Here is a 27,229-nt window from a genome sequence, read left to right as displayed (position 1 = left end):
GTTGTCGTCTTCGTGTGAGTGTTCCGGTCACTTCCTGGTTTCATCCATTGACCGTCCACACCGTCACCACCGACTTCACCATCCAGCACTTCTCACGCCACTGTAGACCTTCCGTCACCATTGCCCACATCCTGGACTGTGCCTTCATCCTTCTGTTTCGCTGTATTTTCTACCATCAATAAACAACCATTCTAATTACCTGCAATTGCTTCCTCCTCTCTTACGAGCCGTCACAGTAGGATCTGACCATCATGGAAGCAGCAGGCAATCGCTCCCCATCTCATCTAGAGGACATTCTGCAGAGAGTCGTTGATCGTATGGAGCGCCAAGACAAGGCGATAGATGAGATGGGTCGAGCCTTCCAAGCAATGGTGACGAAGGTGTCCGAGCTCGCTCTACAGGCTCAACAGCAACAACAACCGCCACCCGCTGCGCCTCCCACGCCACCCACACCGCCGATCGTCTCCGGAGGGATTTCCCAGCCCGAACCACGCCTCCCCATTCCTGAGAAATATGCGGGTGAGCCAAACTTTTGTCGATCATTTCTGTCACATTGTTCTCTACACTTCGCCTTACAGCCCCGCACGTTCACCACCGAGGAGATGAAGGTGGCTTTCGTCTTGTCCCTACTGACGGGGAGGGCTGCCCTCTGGGGAACGGCGGTGTGGGAGAACCAGGACAGCTGCTGTGCATCGTTCCACACCCTTTCGGTGGAGATTAGACGAGTCTTCGACCGCTCCGTCGCCGGGAGGGAGGCGGCTAGACTTCTCACGGATCTACGCCAGGAAGAGAGGTCCGTATCCGACTATGCCATCGAGTTCCGCACCCTGGCGGCGGAGTGTAAGTGGAACGAAGAGGCGCAGTGGGATCACTTCCTGCATGGGTTGGCTGACCGCATCCAACAGGAGATCCGCGCCGCTGAACTCCCCACTTCTCTCAATGGTCTTATTGACTTCACCATCAGGATAGACAACCGACTCGACCAAGCCGACAGACGGAGGGGGAGAGTTGTTCTCGCGACCAGACCGGAGGCTCAGCGTCAACGCTCAGAAGTTGCGGTCAGCCCACCTGGAGATTCTGAACCCATGCAGGTGGGGCGAGCTCGGCTCTCCCGGGAGGAGAGGATCAGGCGGAGATCCCTGGGACTGTGTTTATACTGTGGCAGCCAAGAACATCACATCCAGCGCTGTCCGGTAAAAGACCAAGCCCGATAGTAAAACCGAGGCTACTATCGGGTGGGATCTCTGCCAAGAAGACCTCATCTACATCGACACTCCTTCCGGTGAGTCTACGGTGGTCTACCCACGCACTTAATCTTCACGCTTTGGTGGATTCTGGGGCCGAGGGCAGTTTCATGGACTGCAAATTCGCCAGGAAGCTCAACATTCCTCTCACCTCCCTCAAACACCCCATTGCACCTTTTGCACTCAACGGACACAAACTGCCGATCATCACACAGACCACTCTACCGGTTTCGCTCATCACAGCTGGCAACCATACGGAAGAGATGTCATTCTTCATCACGGACTCACCTCTATCCCCCATTGTTCTCGGTCACACCTGGCTCCAGAAACACAACCCAAGGATCGATTGGCTTCTCGGATCTGTGGTTAGCTGGAGCGAGGAATGTCATTTGTCTTGTCTTTTGTCTGCTGGTGTTAATGTTTCTGAGTCTGTGTTTCAGGGGGAGGCAGTGGATTTGGCTAACGTGCCCGCGGAGTACCACGACCTGAGGGAGGTGTTCAGTAAGTCTCAGGCTGATTCTCTTCCTCCTCATCGTCCCTATGACTGTGCGATAGAGTTATTGCCAGGTACTTCTCCGCCTAAGGGCAAGTTATATTCCTTGTCTATTCCAGAGACGGCGGCCATGGAGAAATATATATCCAGTTCTCTAGCAACGGGGTTCATCCGCCCTTCCTCTTCTCCAGCGGGGGCGGGGTTCTTTTTTGTGGGAAAGAAGGACGGATCCTTGCGACCTTGCATTGACTACCGAGGGTTGAACAACATAACGGTAAAGAATACCTATCCTTTACCGCTTATGTCTTCAGCTTTTGAGAGGTTGCAGGGAGCGTCTGTTTTCACTAAATTGGACTTACGTAATGCTTATCATTTGGTCCGCATCAGGGAGGGGGATGAGTGGAAGACTGCTTTTAACACCCCTAGAGGCCATTTTGAGTATTGCGTCATGCCCTTCGGGCTAACCAACTCGCCGGCAGTCTTTCAAGCACTCGTTAATGACGTGTTACGAGACATGGTCGATCTATTTATATATGTTTACCTGGATGACATATTGATTTTTTCTTCGTCTCTCCAGGAACACGTGCAACACGTACGACGAGTGCTTCTGCGGTTGCTAGAGAATGGGTTGTTTGTCAAGGCGGAGAAATGCGTTTTTCATGCACAGTCTGTTTCTTTTCTAGGACACATCATTTCGACTGAGGGTGTTCGCATGGACCCTGATAAGGTTAAGGCTGTGGCAGATTGGCCATCCCCAGAGTCTCGCAAGGCCCTGCAGAGATTTCTGGGGTTCGCCAACTTTTACCGGCGTTTCATTCGCAATTTCAGCCAACTAGCCGCGCCTCTGACCGCTTTGACCTCCCCTAGATTGACGTTCAGGTGGTCAGACGCAGCCGAGGCTGCGTTTACCAAACTGAAGAGCTGCTTTGTTTCGGCTCCCATTCTCGTCACCCCTGATCGCTCACGTCAATTCATAGTGGAGGTCGACGCGTCAGAGGTGGGGGTAGGAGCAGTGTTGTCCCAGCGCGCATCCTCAGACGAAAAGGTTCATCCTTGCGCGTATTATTCTCACCGTTTATCCCCTGCGGAGGTTAATTATGACATTGGTAATCGAGAGTTGTTGGCAGTCAAACTTGCACTGGAAGAATGGCATCACTGGCTTGAAGGGTCGGGTGTACCCTTCATTGTATGGACGGACCATAAGAATCTCGAATACATTAGAACCGCCAAAAGACTTAACTCCAGGCAGGCTCGGTGGGCATTATTTTTCGGTCGTTTCGATTTTACACTTTCTTACCGGCCGGGTTCCAAAAACATCAAACCCGATGCTTTATCCCGTCTTTTTGAGCGTTCCGATCGTACTGCTACTCCCGAGCCCATTTTACCGGGGACCATCATTATCTCCGCGCTCAGATGGGAGGTCGAATCGAAGGTTTTGACTGCCTTAGAAGGGGTAACGCCCCCGGCTCGTTGCCCACCGAACCGATTGTTTGTGCCGGAGGGGTTACGGTCAGACGTTCTCCAGTGGGGTCATTGTTCCAGTGTTGCTTGTCACCCAGGGGTTAGTAGAACTAGGTTTCTAGTCATGCAATGATTTTGGTGGCCTGGTATGGCTCGTGACGTCCACGACTTCGTCTTGGCTTGTTCGGTTTGCGCTATTGGGAAGACTTCCAATCGACCTCCAGAGGGGTTACTCTTACCGCTGTCTGTCCCTTCGAGACCCTGGTCCCACATCTCGCTAGATTTCATTACCGCCCTCCCGCCCTCTAAGGGCAATACGGTGATTTTAACCGTAGTGGACCGGTTCTCGAAGACGACTCATTTCATTCCCTTGCCCAAATTGCCATCAGCCAAGGAAACAGCGGTAGCTGTCATTGACCACGTCTTCCGTATACATGGCCTTCCGACAGACGTGGTTTCTGACAGGGGTCCCCAATTTGTGTCCAGATTTTGGCGAGAATTCTGTAAATTGTTAGGAGCGACTGTTAGTCTTTCGTCCGGGTTCCATCCCCAGAGCAATGGTCAAACCGAGCGAGCCAATCAGGATGTCGAAAGGGTTTTGCGATGTTTGGCTTCCAATAATCCTTCGTCCTGGTGTCAGCAACTCTCAATTGTGGAGTACGCACACAATTCTTTGCCAGTGTCATCTATGGGCATGTCTCCATTTAAGTGTAGTTTAGGGTACCAACCACCTAATTTTGTCAGTACGGAATCCGAGGTTTCGGTCCCCTCCGCACACGCACTAGTCCAGAGGTGTCACCGCACCTGGACCAGAGCTCGCAGAGCTCTGCTCCAGGCTAGGTCGCGCACCAAGGCTAAGGCCGATCGCCACCGGTCGAAGCCTCCCCGTTACGTCGTCGGTCAAAGAGTGTGGCTTTCTACCCAGAATATTCCTATGCGTTCCGTTTCTAACAAACTTGCTCCCAAATTTATTGGCCCGTTTTCTATTACCAAAATTATTAATCCGGTAACCGTGCGTCTTAGCCTTCCTCCGGCGTACAGGAGGATTCATCCCGTGTTCCATGTGTCCAAAATTAAATCGGTGATTTCTTCCCGTCTTAATCCGCCTGCCTCGGTTCCCCCCCCGCCTCGTCTCGTTAATGAGGAAACCACCTATTCGGTTAATCGTATTCTGGACTCTAGACGGAGGGGACGCGGATTTCAGTACTTGGTGGATTGGGTGGGTTACGGTCCGGAGGAGAGAAGCTGGGTTCCTGCTTGGGACATATTGGATCACCACCTTATAGATGATTACAATCTACAGGTAAAGCAGGCTGGGAACGTCAGGTGACGTCCTAGGGGAGAGGGTACTGTCACGGTAGGAAATCCAGTGTTTCCTCCGTGTCATGTTTTGTGGTTGTTTTTGTACTTACGTTGTCTCCATGTGCTCGTTTAGTTGATTGTGGTCACCTGGGTGTTGATTGTCTCACTCCAGCTGATCCTCATCACCCCTCAGCTACATATACTCACCTCGCTCTCTGTCTGTTGTCAGATCCTCACTCATGTTGCAGTCTCCCTGTTGGATTACCGTCTCCCGTGTTAGTGTTCTGGATTGTGTTCGTGTTGTCGTCTTCGTGTGAGTGTTCCGGTCACTTCCTGGTTTCATCCATTGACCGTCCACACCGTCACCACCGACTTCACCATCCAGCACTTCTCACGCCACTGTAGACCTTCCGTCACCATTGCCCACATCCTGGACTGTGCCTTCATCCTTCTGTTTCGCTGTATTTTCTACCATCAATAAACAACCATTCTAATTACCTGCAATTGCTTCCTCCTCTCTTACGAGCCGTCACACAAATAACTATCATTTTCATTAAAGGTGAAACAACAGTTTTACTGTTGCTGCGCGAAAAAACTGCCAGCTGGCTCCCTGAGCTTGGAGTGTACGAAAGCGATAAAAACAGTTCCGATAAGCTCATCTGTAAAAATCTTGACAAGGTCAGTGATTACACTTCACTTTCTTTTTACCACAGAGGTGCAAGGCTACTTCTCCCACTTGAACATATGCCACTATGGAGCTTTTGAAAGATATAGTTGGAAAAGCTATGCCATCACTCAGCAATGAGCTGTTGGATTCACTTATGGCTAGACTGGAGATGATTGGAGTAAATGGTGTAGATGACCTTTGCTTTGTCAAGATTGAGGACGTCGATGGAATTCTGCCACAGATTTAGTGTAGAAGACTAATTCAACCTTTCAGTTCAGGTAAGTTTTTAGATTTTTAACCCTAATCTATTGCTGTCAGCAAATGTTATACTTTTTATTAAAAAAAAAAAAAAGTTTAATAAGTGTAAAAATAGATATTCAAATTGATTGAATCCTTTTTATTCATGTAATCTTTTATTGTTACAGCATTAACCTAATCTTTTTGCACTGCTTCAGTATCCTATAAGCAGCAATGGGTTACAATTTAAATTAGGGCTGCACAATATTGGAAAAAAATTACATTGCAATTTGACAATTTAATTTTCTCTAACAAACAATGGGGTAAACATACTAACATTCTCATTTTAAGAGGTGTTATGAGTAAATTATTTATTTGTAACTTTAGGATATGGTTTTTGTTAATGTTAATGTATCTAATAACTAACATGAACTTACCATGAGAAATACTTTTGTTACTGTATTTAATAACCTTTGTTTATCTTAGTTTATAAAAATACAGCTGTTCATTGTTTAATGTTACTTCACAGTAGGGATGGGTATCGTTAAGGTTTTAACGGTATTACTACTCTTACTCATACTACTTAACGGTCCGGTACTTTGACGGTATTCTTATCGATAGTTAGTGTTGTGTTAGGCAGTCGAAAACTTTGCATTTCTCTGTCTGCACATAATGCACTTTTGAAAGATGCTTTGATAGATTGCTTTTGTTTCCGCCCTTACATGCAAATATTTTGTTGCACTTATGACAACCAGCGTTGTCTGCATCAACTCAAGTGAACTATAACCACACTTTGGAACGTTTCACTGTCTCCGCCATCATCACTCTTTGTATTAAGCGGGAGTTTTCGTACTGTAAGGGGCCGTTCACATATCGCGTCTAAAAATGCGTGGAAAACGCTAGGCACACCGCTTTCTGATTTTTTCCCCCCAAAGCCTTCTGGCATTTGCACTCTTGAGAAGTCTGCCGTTGCTAAGCAACCATGACCTGCTCTCTCTATGAAGAGGTGGAAATTTCAACAATGGATAAATGGATTTGCAGCTCTAAAAACTGCTTGCAGTAGCTCTGCTACTAAATTAATAATAAAAAAAAAAAAAAACACACATACAGCTATCAGCTGTTCCTTCATCTTGGCTGAGCTTTCAACATTGTTACGGAAAAGGTGAGGAAGCTACATGACCTGCGGTGCGCTTGCGGCATTCTGAAAAGTTGAGATGTTTTTAACTCGATGCGGTGCAGCCTGGAAAAAACGAGCTCATCGCACCGTGTGCGTCGCTTCCATTATGAGCGCACATACCGCGCACTTACATTTGAAATAACCAACTTGAGCGTGCAAAAGACGCGATATGTGAACGGCCCCTTATGCGTGTGTGTGCGCCGTGCTCGTTCTTGTTGTGTTTGTGTGTGACTGACAGACAGCCTCCGCAGCACGCATGAGAGATCTCGCAGATCTCACAGACAAACGTCTTAATATGATCGCACATTAGAAATGTTTGGTGAGATAAAATGTGCATGATAACATTAAGCGAAAATACATAGTACATTTTTTTTTCCTCCAGTACCGAAAGCAGAACCGATAGCATCAGATCTTACTGATACTACTGCCTTTCATAATTTAGCCCCGGGGCCAGTTTAATACCGGATTTCAGTACCCATCCCTACTTCACAGTGCATTAACTATGTTGACAAATACTGTACAACTTTTGATTTCAATAGTTTTGGCGGTAGCAATGTTGCAGAACGGCAGTTTAGTAAATGCTAACTAATGTAGTTAAATAGTTTAATAAATAGAACATTATTGTAAAGTGTTACCTAATTTAAACATTGTCTACCATAAATTTTTGTTATATTTTACTTGCATCTCGTTGTTGTTGTTGTTGTTGTTGTTGTTTATTATTATTATTATTATTATTATTATTATTATTATTATTATTATTATTATTATTATTATTATTATTATTATTATTATTATCAAAGATCAATCTGCCCCAAATCTTGGTATATGATTTTGAGCAGAACTAAAGTGATTAGAGCTTTAGAGAATAGAGGCCATGACATGTATTTGCATTTAACATAGATTGTACTGTTATAGCTTATATATTTTCCATTGCTAATATTGTTATTTTTTTGGTTACGTATGTTATGCATAGGGTCAGAAGCTGTTCTTGGCTGCGATTCTACACCTCCTCATCAGGATATCCATGTGCCCCAAACACCATCTCTGACACAAAGTTACATAGAGTGTTCCACAACCCAAGAGGTTTATGTTGTACCATGGCACAAATTGCCCTCAAACCTCATGCTTGTTCTAAGTGAAAAGAAAAGGCCAAAGCCCAGTGAGAGAAGAGAACTAATTCGCATCGTCATTGATGATCTACTCCATAAAGAGAATGGAAGGCCTGGAAGAGCAAAGCTGTGGCACGTTGCAAAGCAGATTGTAGACAAATATCCCTGCTCTTTCCAAGACCGAGAGCTAAATGGAACAAAAGTCATTGGAACAGGATTTGATGCTCTCTTTATACACCTTGAAAACAGAGTTGAAAATGTTCGGAGACCCTTAACCATCAGCGCAAAAAGGCCAGCAGAGGATGGAGATGTGGTGTGGAAAAAATCCACACATTCAGATCGTTATGGATGTGTGGAGTGGCAGCCTGCTATTGAAGGTAGAGATGAACTAAAATCTAAACAAGATGAATTAAAACGTGCCTTTACATCCCGTGATCTTCGGGAGTCTTGCATTAGAAAAATGATGAGTGAAACCTATTGCATCCAGCGTGCAACCATCAACAAAGGAAACATTGTAAAAACTGTAAAGGAAGAGTGGCCTTTCCTTTTTGAAGCTGTTCACCTGTTTGATCACACATGTTCACTCCTTGGCTTTCCAATGCAAATGAAGCTGCCTGAGGAATTAACAAAAAAAAAGGAAATACCATCAAAGACTTCCTTAATTCAAAAGGGATGAAGATTTAACTCTGTGATGATCCAGTACAGCTGATCTCTGGTATTGCCAAATATTTTAAGGAAACCCCTGATCACCTTTACTGCCAAAACGAGGTGGGTTTACACTTTTATTTATTTGTAATTGCTTGTATATTTAAACCACAGATCTGTGCTCACCCCCCCCCCCCCATTCATCTCCTTCCCCATTATTTTTTGATTGGTCTGACTGAGTCTGCTGGACACAACAGATTCTCAAGGTGATGATACACAGGGCAACTTTTTTGAGAAAAAAAGTTGCCCCATGTATCATCACCTTCGGTGGTTTGTCTAGTCTCTTTAATGAATATTGAGCTTGTTACTTTTAGGTATATTGTAATTAGTGTAACAAATTGAAATGCATAGTTCACCCAGAAATTAAAATTTGGTGTTGATTTACTCACCCTAAGGACATCAGAGATGTAGGTGGCTTTTTTCCCTTTCTCATTGGAACAGTGAAGAAGATTTTTAGATTAAATTGTGGTCCTTGCTGGTTCATATAATGCAAGTCGATAGGTGGCATCACTTTGAGAGTCAAAAAAACATTTATAGATCAAACAGAATTAACACCTGTGACTTCTAAAGATACATTGAGGTCTTATAATCTAACGATCGGTCTGTTTAAAAAAAAAAAAAAAAATTCATTTTTGGCTGAACTATTCTTTTGTCTTACTAATTTACCATAAAAGTATGTGAATGAAAAACATGTCAAAGTTCATGACATTCATACGGTCTCCCCACCCCCACAGGACATAATTGCTGCTGGACGAAGCATCCCAAGCACCCCCTGCATTATCATGGGTTTGTATTCTGTTTCTAATTTAATTAACGCTTTTTAATCATAATTTTATATTGGAAATAGTTGAGTCTTTCATTCGATTAGTTCAAACATCGGTTTCATGTAGGAACAACTATGTGACTTTTAAAATTGTTTAAAATGTTGTATGCCTTACAGACCCATGGTCTGTGTGCATATCAAACACGCTGGCTTTGTGTTGTGATCATAAGATAAAATAAAACAAAATTGTTCAGTCCAGTCACATTTTAATCGTTTATTTTCAATGTCCACTTTTTTTTTTCACACTTTCCAGTTACAGTTTACACTTGCTAACCAGACTAACTGGTGCAAAAGCAAGCGTTTTCAATTAATTCTTGCGGAAGTTGCACAAATAGGAATTGAAAAGATCAGATTCCATGTACATTTTTTCTGTTCTTACTGTCATGACAAACACATCACAGAGTCACATGTGAAAAGAAAATTCGGATTCGAATCACCTCCCCCGTTGTGGCCCTGAGCTACACTTTCTCTTTGTTTTATGTTTTAAACATAAAATACCCAAAAGAGATGTCTCTCTCCCTGGAATTCATCCAAAGGTAAAGCCACACATTGTGTTATGTTGAGTATACAGCATGTTGTTGTGTTGCTATTTTTTTAAACAGAAAATTATTGAATCTTGCTTTTTACAGTGGCTCAACCATAAGTTTATGAAGCGACTATTCATATTCTTCTGTGTGTGCCTCTCAGTGAGTTCACGTAGTGTAACAGCGCAGCGCTTCTGGGATGTACTATATTCTCATCAGTGTTTTGTTAGCTTAAACTTAAATTTATTTACCCCGGCCCATTTTCTTTCACTATAAATTTCTAATTTTATTAAACGTTTCATGTCAAATTTCTTAGGTTTGATAATATACTGTACTAGGACTGTAACAAATCAAATTAAATAATTTACACTTTTTTTGTTTGCTGTTAAGACAATGTAATAAATTCATAATACTCTGTAAAATAACAAAATTCCTTTTTTTTGCCATTGAAGTTAAACAGGCTACTTGTCCAATTAAGCAAAAATGTCACTTGCCCCATCAAAATAATCCACCTGTCCCTGACAAGCGTTAGTGTCAAGCCCTGATTAAATAAGTACTCAAAGTAAGAGTTCTGTCTGCATGTTACTCTATTTCAGTTTTATTCATTTCATCACTTGATTAGTTAAAAAATGTGTATTCATTTCTTTAAGAGTTTTCCTGGGGATAAATCCTGAGCGAGGGTCCAAGGCTGAGATGAAGGGAACAAAATCGCAACACATTCCTCCAAAACTTTTTTGTTCCTTTGTGACTTGAACAACTTTGAAAATCCATGGAAAATTTGAGTTCTTTTTTTTTTCCATAATGGAAGTTGGACTGAACCGCAGTTTTGCTCAAATAGGTTCAAGTTAAAAGGTAATAAGCACACGCAGACACATGAACCCCTGCGTCCCACTTCATGCTCTTCTCTTAAGGACAAATGGCACAAACACTGGAACATTTTAAAGGTGACAATAGTCTTGTTATAGACAAGTCTAGAAATTATTATTAATGATCTTGAGGGCAACATTGGTGTTTTGGTGTTAGTTTTTTTTTTTTTTTTATTTCAAGATGGTTGTTAATCTCTAAAATTCACTTGTTTTGAATGTTACCTGTTACCTCTCTTTGGTGTTACATCCTGATTTTACAGATACATTGTTTAATTGTCTTTCACTCTCAAAAAGCAAAAAAAGTATTTATTTTTTTACAGTATAGGCACTTTTTAATAGTGCTTTGCACATTGTTATACAGAGATTGAAAAGCTGCAGCTGTTTTTGTATTACTGGTTTGTTTTTTATTTTTTATTTATTTAGAAATGGTTTTGACTTTCAATTGGTTCTTGACCATTTCCATATGAGTTTTTACTTTTTGACAGTGCACCACTACTGCTATACACATACAGTACATGCTCGTTTTAAGACATTTAATTGTCTTTTGTTGTTTAAAGCTAAAAAAGTATTCAACACAAGTACTCTATTGCACATTAAATGAATTGTCCTGATTTTTTTTTTTTTTGTGAATTCTTTTTTTAAAATTATTATTAATCTTGATTTGAGTTAAGATATATTTTTTTGTGTGTTTTTAAAAAAAGAAAATCCATTTGATTTAATAATCTTTTGTTGTTTAAGGCAAAAAGTCAACACAAGCACTCTGCATATTGGTAAATTAATTATTATTATTATTATACATTTTTTGCAATTAATATGCTGCAGCCCTGTTTTTGTATACCAGACCCCCCCCCCCCATTTATTTAAATGATCGGTTCTCAACTATTTTACTTATGAAATGTGTATTTTTTTTTTCTTGTGCTTTTCACTTTCACTGCATTAAACTGTACATATATATATATATATATATATATATATATATATATATATATATATATATATATATATATATATATATTTTTTTTTTTTTTTTTTTTATACTGTTGCCCTGTTTTTGTAGGGTTAGGGTTTTAGATTGTAAATTTTGAATCTTTACTTTTACAGTTATGAAGTTTAAAATGTTGACATTGCAATACTATTGTACATTAATTTTTACTAAAGTAGAATTAATGGAATGTTATGTAAATTTTATTGAGGATATACTGTAAAAATACAGAACTTTCCGTTTTTGAATTGAAGGAAATGACAGTAATAAGAACGGAATATGTCCTGGTAATTTTCTGCCAGTAGTACATTATCCGTTTTTTTACGGATTGTTTTTTTTTACAGTGTAAAGGAGCCCCTACCAAGTATTGAGTACATGTACAGTAAATGAACATACTTTCCAGAAGGCCAACAATTCACTTTGTTCACAATTCACAATTTTTTTATCTTCTTATGAAGTATTCAAATTTTTTGAGAGAGTGAATTGGTGGGCTTTTGTTAAATGTGAGCCAAAATCATCACAATTAAAAGAAACAAAGACTACTGCAGTCTGTGTGCATTGAATTTATTTAACACACGAGTATTACAATTTGAATTGAATTACTGAAATAAATGAACTTTTCCACGAAATTCTGATTTATTGAGATGCACCTATATAAATAAATAAATAAATATATATATAGGGGGGGGGGGGTGTCAGTATTCTTTGATGAATAAAGTCAGGAATAACAGTATTTATTAAAAAAATATATATAAAATGTATTTTAAATTATAAATTGAAATCCGTTATTTTAAATTGTAATTTTTCTCAGTATTGCTGTTTATTATCTGTACAAAAAAGAAATAATCTTATAAATCTTACTGATTCTTAAATATTGAACAGCAATGTGTATGTATGTGTGTAGCTAGCACTTTATTTATCTACCATAATTAAAGGCATCATTCAGAATACAAAGTTTTTACACTTTAGGAAACACATAAATAAAAATGTTAATAAATATGAAGTAGATGAACACACACACACACACACACAAATAATTATACAAAGATTAGTAAACTAACTAGTAAACTTAAAATAATCAAAAAAATAGTAATAACATCATTTTAGACCTCCTAGATCTCAACCACTGTGCATAGTGGCATTACTATAGTAACTTTCATTGTTGATTTGCTTAAACGCACAGTGGATGTGTAATGATGCTGGGATGAGATGTCCGTTCCCCGTAAACTCAAAATTTGTACTTGCTTTCCATAAGAATCACTTTCAGGATGAGGATGAAAGCCAGGAGACTTGTGCATTGATGCGTTTAAATTCTTGACCTTTTGACATCACATTTACAACAATAAAACTCTTGATAATAACCGGCTGTGGTTCTGCTCTAGGGTCAAGGGTGGGTTCCTCAAAACTAGGGGTGCTCCGATCGGACGATCGTTAATGCGCATCTCGTCAGTAAAGCCGGTTATCTAATCAGCGGTTACTTCCATCAGGTGCGTGATTTCACATAGAGCAGCTGTTACTACACAGAGCCGTTCACTGTAAAACTTTTCACTGTAAATTTACAGTAAAATACTGGCAGCTGGGTTTTCCAGCCACATACTGTATTTTTACAGAACTAGTACTGTAAACAGAATTTACAGTACTAGTTCTGTAAACCGTTGTACTGTAAATGTACAGTAAAATACTGGCAGGTGGGTTGCCAGCCACATACTGTATTGTCCTAAATTTACAGTACTGCACTGTAATTACAAAAATACAGTATATACCACATAATTTTACGGAATTATACAGTCTACAGCAAAACAAAAACAAAACATTTTTTACAGGGAAAACGTTATACTCTGAATTTTAAACAAGAAAATAGAAACCAACAACATTATCTGGGTTTTAAAACATTTATTTTAAAATCAACAACCAGACATTTGCTTTTGTAAATACTTTTGGCTGAAATGCCAGCTGTTTTTTTTTTTTTTTACATTAAAATGTTAGTTGAAGAGTAGTCTTGTTAACCTTTAACAAATTGAAAAAAAAAAATCAGAAAATTAAAGAATAGAATCTCAAAATGGCTGAAATGGCAGTTGTATTGTATAAATTGAATTAACGATGCAGTAATCATAATTACTTTTAATGTACTTGCTGACAGGATCTAAACAAAGTTCTATTCAAAGTCTGAAAGTTTTCTCAGAAGTGAGGAAACTGGTGGGCTTACAGTGGCGTTCTTTTTTTGCACAACTTGGCCAGTTTTCTTTGAAGTCACTTTTCCTTTATTTGCTTGCGATCCACATTCAGGATTGATGTCAACAAAGCGTCTAAAATGCAGAAATGAGGAAAAAAAACACAATGAAATATTATGGACTGTGCATATAGAGAGAGATAGAGAGAGACAGAGACAGAGAGAGAGAGAGAGAGAGAGAGAGAGAGAGAGAGAGAGAGAGAGAGAGAGAGAGATTTAATGACTATTCCCCCAGCTTATATTAACATTATAATTCCTTCATAAGGTACTGGATCAGGGCCTACCAGAGTATCAGTTAAAATGCACACATAAACCCTGTTTATGTAGAGCACACATTGCTGAGTCCAGTCCAAACATTTGTGACTTCATTAATATAACTAAATTTCAACCTAGGGTCCTTTGCACCATGACCTTGAGCCAAATACTAAGTTGTCCAAAAAACATTTTCAGCAACACCGGTTGATTGCGCAAGCCCTTACAAGCTTTCACCAAATCACGGAAGTGAACTCTACGTCTGTGTTAGCGGTAGCATTCGCCGTCAGACAATTGTTATTTAATAAACTCCTGATGTACTTACAAACCTTCCAATCCCTCGTTTTAGGAGTACAGAACCTTTTTGTACTACTGTTGAAGTTTGGTACCCTTCTGGTCATCATTATTAGTGGGGTAATTACACAACTTTTGGAAAAGGCTTCTGAGGGGGGGGGGGGGGGGGGGGTGTTTGGCTCAATGTCATGGTGAAAATGACCCTAGGTTGATTTTACTCTGAACCATCGCTTTAAATAACCTTATTTTACCAAGGCCTAGACCTGGCTTAAAGGGTAAGCTCACCGAAATATAAAAAATATGTCATATATGACTCACCCTCATGTCATTCTAAACCCGTAAGACCACAGTTTAAGATATTTTAGATTTAGTCCGAGAGCTCTCAGTCCCTCCATTGAAGCTTTGTGTACGGTATACTGTCCATGTCCAGAAAGGTAAGAAAAACATCATCAAAGTAGTCCATGTGACATCAGAGGGTCAGTTAGAATTTTTTGAAGCATCGAAAATACATTTTGGTCCAAAAATAGCGAAAACTACAACTTTATTCAGAACTGTCTTCTCTTCCGGGTCTGTTGTGAGAGAGTACACGACGCTGCTGACGTATTTTCTGGTGCGCCCAATAACAAAGATAACATGTCAGCAGCGTCACTGCAGTGTTATGAACACACTCACAACAGACCCGGAAGAGAAGACAATGTTGAATAAAGTCGTAACTGTTTTTATTTTTGGACCAAAATGTATTTTCGATGCTTCAACAAATTCTAACTGACCCACTGATGATACATGGACTACTTTGATGATGTTTTTCTTACCTTTCTGGACATGGACAGTATACCGTACACACAGTTTCAATGGAGGGACTGAGGCCGGCGACACACTGGATGCGTGGCAGAAGCGTCTCAGCTGCGTGGCGTGTCTGTTTTTAATTCGGCTCCCATGTTAACAGGTTAGAGCATGCAGACTGCCTGCGTGAGACGCGTGCATGCTAGAAATAGAACCGACACCTATTTTTCACATGACACGCGCGCGTGTTGGAAGCGTTTCCAGGCAAAATACTAGGAAAATATGTTTATATTTAATTTTGTACACAAATACATATTAATTCATGACATTTTGATATTTGAAAGTCTATAGGTTGGCATAAATAAATTCAGATATAAATGTTATTTAAAAAATAAAATAAATTATTATAGATTTTCAAATATTGCACCTGTCAAACATACTCTATTTTGCCGTCAATACTGTTGACGGTATCCTATCAGTAGGTGTGTAAAAAAAAAAAAAGTTTATATTGTTGTCATGAAGAGAAGAGCCTGGTTTTTCGGCGGCCTCCCTCTATAGCCCTATTCGGACGGGACTAGTTTCACAGGGGGTCATTAGAGAAATCTGCGTTTCACAGACGTACTCTGTGATTTTAATCCCGTCCGAATAAGCCACGTCTGTGTTTTTCTCACACAACCCTCTGTGATAATTCCAGAGCAAATTACCTACCGTTTTTCAGCAAACTCAGTGATCCTCTGAGAAAACTAATCCCGTCCGAATTCGAATATCTGTGATTGCCGGTGATATTTTATTTCACAACGCGTTTCCTTGTGTCTTTTGGCCAACGTGAATTACATTAGATGCTCTACCACGCGGATGTTTGATATATTTGCTTAGCGGCAAATAGATATTAATAAAAAAATAATACAAATAATAAAATCAAGAGCAAGATCGCGTAAACCGTTAATACTGGCTATTGTAATATCAGCATCAGGTAAGATTACTCACGTTCATTTATGTACTCATAATGTTTTAATTACATTTAATAAAAAAAAGGAAAACACGTTAAACTAAACCCAGATAGCAGACAGATTTGGACCTTATCTGGGCCACTTTTGGCACTTACGGCTCAGTTACGTCACTGGCAAGTGTTGTGTGGGCCAAATGTGGCCCAAATTACATGAGCCGACCCTAACTTGTGCTATGGCAAATATTGTGTGGGCCAAAAGTGGCCCAAATGTCATGAGTCAGGCATGGAATAGGTTACGGCAAGTGTTGTGTGGGCCAGACTTGGGCCGAATGTCATGAGCCGGACCTAACTTGTGTTACGGCAAATATTGTGTGAGCCAAAGGTGGCCCAAATGTCGTGAGCCGGGCATGAAATAGGTTACGGCAAGTGTTGTGTGGGCCAGACTTGGGCCAAATGTCATGAGCTGGGCATGAATAGGTCACAGCAAGTGTTATGTGGGCCAGACTTGAGCCAAATGTCATGAGCCGGTCTTGAAATGGGTTATGGCAAGTGTTGTGTGGGCCAGACTTGGGCCGAATGTCATGAGCCGGACCTAACTTGTGTTACGGCAAATATTGTGTGAGCCAAAGGTGACCCAAATGTCATGAGCCGGGCATGAAATAGGTTACGGCAAGTGTTGTGTGGGCCAGACTTGGGCCGAATGTCATGAGCCGGACCTAACTTGTGTTACGGCAAATATTGTGTGAGCCAAAGGTGGCCCAAATGTCGTGAGCCGGGCATGAAATAGGTTACGGCAAGTGTTATGTGGGCCAGACTTGAGCCAAATGTTATGAGCCGGTCTTGAAATGGGTTACGGCAAGTGTTGTGTGGGCCAGACTTGGGCCAAATGTCATGAGCCGGGCATAGGTCACAGCAAGTCCTGTGTGGGCCAGACATGGGCCAAATGCCACAAGCTGACTGTATAAAATAGCAAACCCTATGCCAAGCTCTTAACAGACAAAGGGATAGGCTAGTACTAAAAGATCAATCTTATCACAAAAACAAAATAAGCCTCCAAAGCTGACTTGAGCTTCTTACCTTAAGATGTGAGACTGCTTAATTCATCTTCAGCAGTCAATCATAAACCTTAACACAAACTGAAATTCATTATTATTATTATTATTATTATTCATTAAAATTAGATTTTCTTGCATATATTGTAAATATTCTGATTCACATGTCAACAATGTTAATTGATTATATTTTGTTTATTGTTTTTTGTTTAGTAAAATTGCTCAATGTAGGCCTATTATTTGGCACTTTTTAATATCCCACAATAGTGCCTTCAATTGAAATACTGATTAAGTAGGATTACAATTTAATTGAAAATCGTGAATCATTTAACTTGTTGAAATACTTAGACAACCTCGCATGTGGAAACTTCACTCAAAAACCAACAACTGGCAATGTGCACGGCCCAGAACCAGTTACCAATTTTGAGTGAAATCAGTGAGATGGTGCTTACACAGAGCCCAAATAAGGACCCACCCAGCCACAGCCTGTTTACACTGCTAAATGTTTCTACTGCAATCATTAAACTACAGAGCAGCTTCCCCCCCCCAAAGCTCCAATGAATAATTTATTTATGCCTATGTCTGCCATTTAGCAGAAGGGAGTAACAAACTCTAATTCACTTTACAACCTGATTTAATTATTGCTATTATTAGGTGCAGACAAGAATTGTGTGTAGGCCAGAGGTGGCTGAGTGTTTTTTACAAAAAACAAACAAACAAACAAAGAAAAACATGTCTAACATACACACACACACACACACACACACACACACATATATATATATATATATATATATATATATATGTATATATTTGCACCCTGTGTATGTGTGGTTGATTGGATTTTTCTTACAACACCCCTTTCAGATTAGCTAACTTGGGACAGTTTTTATTATTTATTATTACTTATCGTGTGAAATTGTTTGGCGCTAGAGAGAACATGACAAATGTTATTTATAGATGGAAAAATAAAATGTGTTTGTCACTGAAATAAAAAAGAACTGTAAAATATAAAACTAAAATAAAAAAGAACTGTAAAATATAAAACTAAGAAGGTAAGTGTCAGCTACAGCCATAGACTGTAAAAAAATATGGACGTAGTGTCCGTGACATCACCCATAGACTCCGGTTTTAAAGCTCAAAGTGTGCAGAAAAAAAAAAAATCAAAGTGTGCAGAGCAGGCCATCGCCATCTTGGCAGCGCGTGACCGCGCGACGGATAATCGAAAATGGGCAAAAAGGCGGGAGCTGATTGCTGAAGCCAGGCCCACCTAGTGCGACGGCATTGTCAGCAGTGGCAATCCACCTGTCAATCAAGTGGCCACGCCCTTAGTTATGCAGAACTTTAAGTCTTAATATAATTTAAACGGATGAGTTTTTACAAAATTTACCCCCTCACAGTTGTCATGAAGGGCAAAATTATTAATATAGACCAAAATCATTTTTTGAACCAGGCTGTAAACGTTTTTTTTTCTGCTGTAAAGTTGGGCATTTTAACTTGGGAATTCTATGGGACTCAATCCCTTTTGCAGCCAGCCTCAAGCGCCCAGTCGATGAATTGCAGTTTTTGTCACTTAATTGGCTTCACGAGAGAGAGCGCGAAGATCACCACCTTACTCATTGTCCTCTGGTAGATACTGGAGTTGATATGGTTGCTGGTTTTCCCCATGATTACATGCACTTAGTGTGTTTGGGTGTTATGAGGAGACTTCTTGAACTGTGGGTTGGCACTGCTGGCTCTTTGCGCACCAGAATTTGTCTTTGCAAGCATCCTTAATCTCTGATAAACTTTTGGCATTAGCACATCATATTCCATCTGAATTTGCAAGGAAACCTCGGGCACTCAGTGAGAGACTGAGGTGGAAAGCAAAAGAACTGCGCCAATTTTTGTTGTTCACTGGTCCTATAGTTTTGAAAGGTGTCTTGCTGCCTCAAGTGTATGAAAACTTCATGCTTCTTTCTGTTGCTATCTATATTTTGGTTAGCCCGCAGTATTGTTTACAATTGAACCACTTGGCTCATCATTTTCTTGTCTCATTTGTGGAGCATTATGGCTTGCTATATGGTAAAGACCAAGTAGTGTACAACATTCATGGGTTAGTGCATCTTGCTGGTGATGTGAAGGTACATGGCCATTTAGATGGTATCTCTGGCTTCCCTTATGAGAATTTATTGGGTGAACTTAAGAGAATGATAAGGAAAGCTCACAATCCTCTACCACAGGTTATACGCAGGTTATCTGAACATGAACAGAGGGGCTGTGATTTTGATTCACCCATTGAGCAGGAACCCTTTTTAAAATCTCCACATCATGATGGGCCAGTACCAGAGGGCCTTTTGGAAAATGTCAGTCAGTTCAATCAGTTGATAGCCGATGGTGTCATTCTAAAAACATCAAGTAAAGATGACTGCATTGTCATTGACTTGAACGTTGTTTCTGTGCAAAACATAGTTAGTCATGAAGACAAAGTGTATGCCATGTACCAGGAGTATAGAGTCAAAGAAGCACTTTACAGTTACCCACTCGACTCAAGGGAACTGGGAATATACATCGTCTCTCATTTGTCTCCTGTGATGCACTGTGTAGAGATGGTTAAGCCTGTGCAAAAGTGTGTGCGGTTGCCCTTGGGAGACAAATTTGCAGTGTTCCCTCTTCCTCACACAAATTAATCTGAAGCACTTGTCTAGTCTTTGTACTAAGTGTATTATAGTTGATCGTTGTAGCATCCTTTTATTTATAATATCTTTAGAGTTTTACTGGCTTTACTTTTTTATCAGGAGATGTTTCTCATTGTTATTTTTGAATCTACTAATGAAGTGGAAGTAGTCCCTGACATTTGGGTGAAAAAAAACACCTGTTTGTGGCCACCGTACAAACGTGAAGAAACTGTAAAAGCAGTGAAATCACAGGAACCACCTGGAGCACGTTGGATTCCCTACAAAGTACGCATCATATTAAACAAAGGTAGAAAGAAGACAATATTTTACTTACACTTTCTGTATATGAAGAGTTCAGTAATTTCACTTAAATGACAATGAAAATTACCTATTAATTGTCATTTAAGTGAAATTACTGAACTTAAATATACGAGCTTGATAAAAATGATCATTCTAGAAGAAAATTTCAGATGGCATTTAGAGGCTTTTGCATCTGAACTCTTCATAAAGAATTTAGAGGGCTTTTGTTTTAAAAATTTTTTTTTTTTAAAGTTACATATGAAGAAGCAAGACTCAAACTGCCAGAGGCTGAACGATTCACAGATTTGACAGATTCAGAAGACTCTCCACTCAAACGTAGACGGAGAAGAATGTAAGTTAAAAAGAGGGAGGAATAGAGCCAGAATGGAATGGAATGAGCAAAACTCATTTTACAGCCTTCCATAATTTTTTGTTTCTTATTTAACCTTAAATGCAGGAAGAAGAATGTAGTCCTTGAAGAGGAAGACAGTGAAAGTGAGAGGCAGCAAGCATCCACACTACCCAGCCCTCCCAAAATGGCTTCTGCAAAGAAGCGGCCTTATTCACTCTCCCTGCTTTCACAGTGTAAGAGCGCTAATGTCAATTTTAGTGTCATATTTTCATTGTTGGCGTGGTTTGAATTTTAACACAGCTTCTCCTACAGCGTCTCCTACAGCCGTCAACGTAGGATGCTCAGGCAATGAAAGGACTGCTGTCAGTGAATGTGAGTCTAACATTTTTCATGACTAGACTGGAGTAAACAAATGTAAATCAATTCATCTAACAAAATGACATGCCTTCTAATTCACCATCCTGCAAATAAAATACAACCAACCCTTTACACTGAATGTCATTCAAATGCAATTTTGAAACTACCTGAAAGCCCAGAGATGTGCCCAAAAATTACAATTGAATGATCAAGATAAATTAATCATAAGATGATGACACCCTGAGCCCCCGCCAAACACGTAGACTGCTATTCTATGGGACACACTGCAATCAGGCCAATACATTTTGAGAGATATTGTCTTTGTGCAAATCAAGTTTTGTTAGAACAGACAGAAACTCAGGCACTGCACTGCTCTGTAAAATTGAAAACACTTCCAAACATGTGTTCCTCAGTGTCATATCCAGAAATTCCTGTTATTTTTCTCTGTAGTGTGCTCCGAAAGAAGGTGCAACATAACACCTATCCCACTGTCAATAATTAGAGAGGATGTTGATTGTGAGTAGACATAAAGAATTGATTGTATCTTTCTCTTACATTCCTTACTTCTGGCAGCTTACTCCTCTTTCTGTTACTATAGCTCTCAGTGGAGGAAACATCACACCATCCCAGGTCAGAACTGACCATTCCGGCATATGTGAGTAAATGTTGCATTCAGTTGAAGTTGACAATATAAACATTCAAAAGCTATTTGCATCAAAAACACTAAGTTGATAATGAAAATGTATGTGAAGAGCCTTCTACAGCTTTACCTGGAATCTACCTGAAAGTTATGTTTTCAGGTAAAACCCAGCAGAGTAAATTTTGTTTACCATTCACATGTGAAAGACTGAATTAAGGGATTAACTGTTTGTGTCTAAACTACTTCAGATATATACTTTATTACAGTAGATGTGACTTGAAGAAATTAACAATTCAATTTGAGATTTTGTTTGGCCCCTTTCACTTATAGCCAGAAATGTTTAGGATAGAAATGAAGAAATCATCTCAGAAATGCTAATCATCTTTACTAAATCTATATCCAAATATTTGTAAAATAATAATAATATTTATTCTTATATTTCCCCTGTAAAAGGCATACCTGAAGTAGTTTTGGTGTCATATGACAATCAAACAATGTCAGAGAACAATATATCACAAATAAAAGACCTGAAAAAAACTGGGTTCTTCTTGTCAATTCAGACTAATAAATTAAATCAAAGTTTCTCCTGAACAGCATGTATGTTGTCTTGAATAGCTGGTGGTGTTTGACCACATGGTTCAAAATGAAGTAGACTTGCATGGATAAATCTCCATGACAGATTTGTTCTTAAAACTAAAATGTGCATTTATTCATGATTTCATTGTAGTTATCTACAGACAGAAACGAGCCTTTTGAAAGTGTTGTACATTTTAAAATGTGAACTTTGAGGTTTTGGTCTCTTGTTTGCAGTGATTAATAGAAGAACCACAGCTACACCAACTCATGCCCAAAATGCAGACTTCAGTGAATGTGAGAGAAACTACCCTTGCTTGGCCATCCTAAATTTCGTGAGCGTAGCGTTTGCTATTAGACAGTCTTTAAAGCATCCAATGAAAATGTACAGAGCCTTTCCAGAGTTGGACTAATGCAATTACAATGCCATGTTTTTTTAGAAATAACTTTCCATTAAAGGAAAGTAAGAAATATCTTTGTGTATGCTGTCAATTATAATTCTTAAAAAGAAAGAAAATTGGAATCAGCAGGTCAGACCTTTAAAAAATTATAAGCCAGGAAAAATGCAATCGATGAATCGACTTAGGAGTTGTATTTTTCCACATCATTAAGTGAAATGAAATTGGCAGGCTAGAAACATAAAGTTATAGTTTTTTTAATGCATATACTTCAACTAAATAGACTGAATCTTCTGATCACTGTTATAGCTGTGATACGAACCATCCTGACCAATCAAGAAGTCATCAAAGATCAGATGGGCATTTTGGTGAAGCTAGTTCATCAGTTAAAGGGGACTGCAGAAGAGAGCCCATCTCTACCACCGGAAACCCTTCTGGTTGCAACCCTTCAAGAGCTTCTGGTTTTGGAGGGAAAGCTGCTTGATCAAGAATTCAAGAAAACTCTGGTAATGTATATTGGTACAATACCATTATAAGAGATTATGTATAAAGTAATTCAATCCAATACGATTATCTCTCTGACAAAGAACCATAAATGGTTAACTATCCTTCATTGGAAAAATCTCTTTACTAGAATCCCCATTTGCACTGGCTTCTCTGACTGTGGTTCCATTCAACTGTACATTATAAAACACTGACTATTAAATAAACTCTGAATTAAAATTAACTGCAGATTAACAGTGCTCAGTGTTTCCCACAGAATTACAGTATTACTGTAATGAGGGGTTATTTGTACAATTAGAAAAACAAAATAGGCAACAAAGTGGCTCAATCTAAAATGACTATGATACGATATCAAGAATCAGTGAGTTTTTTTATGCACTGAAATGTGGTCAGATGTTTGGCTTGGATGCTTCCATTCCAGGTGGAACATATTTTGTCTCTTACAGAGATTGATTCTACTTGAACTGTCTATCTCCTCTGTCATCTAAATCAAATTAGCTACATGTGACACTTAATGCTTGCTGTCTTTTCCCCTTGTTTAACAGACGATTACCTTGGCACAAAGAGGAGGTACAACCGTTAAGGACACTGTTTGGAGAATGATGGGATACCTCTTGACCAATGAACTTGCCAGACAGATGAATTGGAAAGGAGCCAATGGCAAGGCAGCCTTCAAGAACCTTATTCTAAGAGGGATAATCAATGGTGAGTCGCAGTGGTTTAGGTGTTGTTGCCTCTGTTTTCATTGAGATCTGTGCATTTGTTGGAATTTGCTGCTTACCTCACCCACAAACATGCATACACCTCTGGCCCTGTTTCAGAAAGCAAGTTCTTAACTCTGAGCCTGTATTGTTATACTCTAGATTTCAGAACGTGACTGGTGGGGAAAAGTTTGTCAGAAGTGACTTAAAAGTGACTCACTTAACAGCAGGGGTATTCAATTAGAATACAAAGGTCCAGTTAGAGAAATTTCCCAAAAGGTCCGGAACATCAAAATGACTAACTTGCATTATCATTCAGAATCAGTACCCTAACATATAGTTGTATCAGCATATGTTTTTAGTCAACAACTGACAATATTTCAGCAATATTCAGTTTTTACATCAAACTGGAGGGATAACAAAAAAAAACTACTCCAATAATAAAGCTTTCTCAGACTGTTGTTGGATATAGGTTATCCTGGCCATAAAATGTGTACAAAAACTTAAATATTGCTCAACATTTAGCATGACTTTATTATATAAATTGGCCTTCTAACTGCCCACACCCAATCCAGTGTCCCTGTGTCATATGTACATTTGCACTCACTAAATAAATACTTAACTCTTACTTTACTTTATTTTGCTCAATCCTGTAATTTAGTTTGCCTGAGACCAGCGCCAGAGTAATCCTAAAAGTCAGAGTATTATTTTTCAGAGCCCTATTGCAAGACTGTGTTTTTTTCAGCTCACATATTCTCACCCTATCAAGCCTGTCCTGAACGTTGACTGGAAAATGCATATGACATATCTGAGCTTGACAGTGGCATCATATGTATTGTATGTATGTTATATTGACTTTCAGTGTCACATTGCTTTAAAATTATGTACTAGAATCACTGACTATATATACATTATTATAATGTCTTGTTTCAACTGATGTCAAAAGTTATAAATTCTTGTCCTCCTGATAATATTTTACTATAACTTACTCAACCAACTATCTCATTATAGAGGCTGTACGAAGAAACCGACTTACAGCAACAACAACAGATCAAGAAACTGAACTGTGGATTAAAAGGTGGCTCCGTCTTGCTGGAGACAGAGATGGAGGACACCGTGCCAGGCAGCGAACTGATAACTGATGTAACTGAGACAGTCTACTTGTTGAGAACAATGCTATAGTTCAGCACACTTTCAGCTACATTAATTGTTGTGACAAATTTAAAGTTTAATTTGTTTTGTTAACTTTGTTCAATGTGGCTTAGTTTTATTCTGTTTTCAGCCATTATAATGGGTGTTTTTTGCATTGGAGCAACCATCAAAAAATATATTTAACGCTAGGCAGAGGTGCTGTCATTTCGTGAACACAAGTTGATTGTGACAGAGGACATTAGACACTATTTTTTCCCAAAACTTACAAGGGGGAATGCAAACGTTGTTCCACAGGAGCTCACGGACTGCAGATGTGCCCACAGGCATTTTTTGTTTATTGGCCCATTCAGAAAATCTAACATTTTCTATTTAGCTAACTATTCATTCATTTTAATAAATGGAAATGAATAACAAAAGCAGTCATTGTTTGTTACTAGAACTGCTCTATTACAAGGTGGATTGAGTATCAGAAAGAGGTTTGAGTGTTGTGAGATGGTAATGCAAAATAGTTATTGGTCCTTACCTGATTGTGGACCTGTGGTCCTGTGTGGACCTGTGTGTCCTGGTCTATACATAATTGATGTCCATTGTCTAGGTTCTGAGCTGATTTCCCCTGGCACATGGCTGGTACATAACTGACATACGGCTCATGTAAGTTAAGGGTGTCATTAATTCCTCTGGCCCATACCTGGCCCGCAGCATAGGTGACGGGATGGTATGGCCCTGATCTGGCACACATCTGGCCCTTTAGATGCCTGACATCTGGCACATTTAAGGGGAAGCTGTGATTAAGTCTTTTGGCCCATACCTGGCCCGCATCTGGCCGGTAACATAGGTGAGAATATGGTATGGCTCTGATCTGGCACACATCTGGCACATTGAAGGTGAACATTATGGTACATTTTATTTGGCCCAGATTTGGTCCACATCACACCTGACATCTGGCCCATATAGGGTGAAACTGTGGCTGAGTTAAGGCAGCCACACTCACCCTGAGTCAACGCCGTAAGTCAAGGCCAAATGTGGGCCATAACAGAATTTCAGATGTGGCCCATATAAGGTGGATTTGTGGCTGAGTTAAGGCAGCCACACTCACCCTGAGTCAACGCCGTCAGTCAAGGCCAAATGTGGGCCATAAGAAAGATGCAAATATGGGCCAAATTTGGGCTGAATATTTATTGCTATCTGGGAAGGAACCACACATTAACATGGTTTTGCTATACTAGCAATTTAGTATTTATTGTGTAATAATACAAAGGCAATCATTCTGAATGAATGCAATGCACGCATACAGAGCGCGTGATCTCTGTGACGCCCAGATGCACAAATCAGACCCTCCCACCTCTGTAATAAACACGGAGATACTAGTCCCGTCCGAATTGGTACATGAAAATCACAGACGTCAGGTGGTAAGAATTGAAACTCAAACGTAGTTTAGAAAACTAGTCCCGTCCGAATAGTGCTTATGTCCCCTACAGCAGCAGCAACGCACCAGCGCAGCGTCAGTCACGCTTCTGGTGTGTTAAGCCACAGAAAACGCGAAGCAGCCACCATGCTTTTGGCACGCAACAGAAACGCCACGCAGCCAGTGTGTCACCGGCCTGAGAGCTCTTGGACTAAATCTAAAATATCTTAAACTGTGTTCTGAAGATAAACAGAGGTCTTACGGGTTTGGAACAACATGAGGGTGAGTAATTAATGACATTATTTACATTTTTCTGTGAACTAACCCTTTAAGCTACCCTGTCTGCCCTGCAAAAAAATGCTTTTCTTTGTGTCTGGTTTCCTGTCAAATATCAAAAAAAAAAAAAAAAAAAAAAATCCTAAATCAAGATGCATTTACTAGATACGTAAAATTAGATAAGATATAATGTCTTGTTTTCCAACGGAATTAATCCAAATTAAGGTTTTAGTTTGAGACTGGAAACAAGTAAAGCATGTTTTGCAGTGTGTGAAACCAGGTCCATATTGTTATTCCCAGTAGTCAGCTGTACAAAACGTTAATGAAAAAAAATGAATTCCTTAACAAATACTGTCAAGACAAAGGTTAGTGACAATTCAGTCTAAAATATATATGTCAAATATGCTAATGACTTACCTCTGAACAAACTCAAGGGTGCATGCTGCCTCTTCCTGGTACTGTAAATTGAAATTATAGAAGGAGACAAACAGCACTGCTAGACCAGTGATGAAGTTGGGCTGTGCTCCTTCACACACAACTTGACCCTCCAAACTCAACATCCAGCGCTGGTTTCTCAGAGATTTACCTTTAATAAAAAATAAAAATCTGGATGAAAAAGTAAAAATAATATTTAAAATAACTAATACAGCCTTATACTGTATTATTACAGTGTTCATCAATACAGTTATACTATAATTTAATTTATATGAGCAATTTCCTATTTAGAGGAATAGTTTTCCCTGGTTAAATGAAAGTAGTGTTAG

The 27,229-nt window shown here is 39.6% G+C and overlaps 1 protein-coding gene across 2 annotated transcripts; it reads left to right on the top strand.

Annotated features, from left to right (window-relative positions):
* The first annotated feature begins 20,009 nt into the window (after nucleotides 1-20,009).
* LOC113099323 (uncharacterized) lies at nucleotides 20,010-25,961 on the top strand. 2 transcript variants are annotated; one of them, XM_026264339.1, is made up of 10 exons: nucleotides 20,010-20,092; nucleotides 20,360-20,459; nucleotides 20,565-20,692; nucleotides 20,772-20,831; nucleotides 21,267-21,332; nucleotides 21,415-21,471; nucleotides 22,267-22,326; nucleotides 22,737-22,933; nucleotides 23,477-23,636; nucleotides 24,644-25,961. In XM_026264339.1, coding segments are annotated over exons 2-10 (861 nt in total). In that variant the 5' UTR covers nucleotides 20,010-20,092; nucleotides 20,360-20,457; the 3' UTR covers nucleotides 24,775-25,961. The 2 variants fall into 2 exon arrangements, with proteins under 2 accessions (XP_026120124.1, XP_026120125.1); XM_026264340.1 differs by lacking the exon at nucleotides 20,010-20,092 and having other exon boundaries at nucleotides 20,208-20,459.
* The last annotated feature ends 1,268 nt before the right edge of the window (nucleotides 25,962-27,229 follow it).

This window comes from Carassius auratus, unplaced genomic scaffold (assembly GCF_003368295.1).
Source record: "Carassius auratus strain Wakin unplaced genomic scaffold, ASM336829v1 scaf_tig00216899, whole genome shotgun sequence".
Taxonomy (NCBI): domain Eukaryota; kingdom Metazoa; phylum Chordata; class Actinopteri; order Cypriniformes; family Cyprinidae; genus Carassius; species Carassius auratus.
The sequence above is the reverse complement of the archived record's forward strand: the minus strand, read 5'-3'. Positions and strand labels throughout refer to the sequence as shown.

What these genes read in the sequence shown, in the direction of transcription:
- LOC113099323 (XM_026264339.1), top strand. An exon ending in ACTCTCCCTGCTTTCACAGT is followed by an intron (nt 20,693 to 20,771) that starts GTAAGAGCGCTA and finishes CTTCTCCTACAG; the next exon opens with CGTCTCCTACAGCCGTCAAC. An exon ending in AAGAATTCAAGAAAACTCTG is followed by an intron (nt 22,934 to 23,476) that starts GTAATGTATATT and finishes CTTGTTTAACAG; the next exon opens with ACGATTACCTTGGCACAAAG.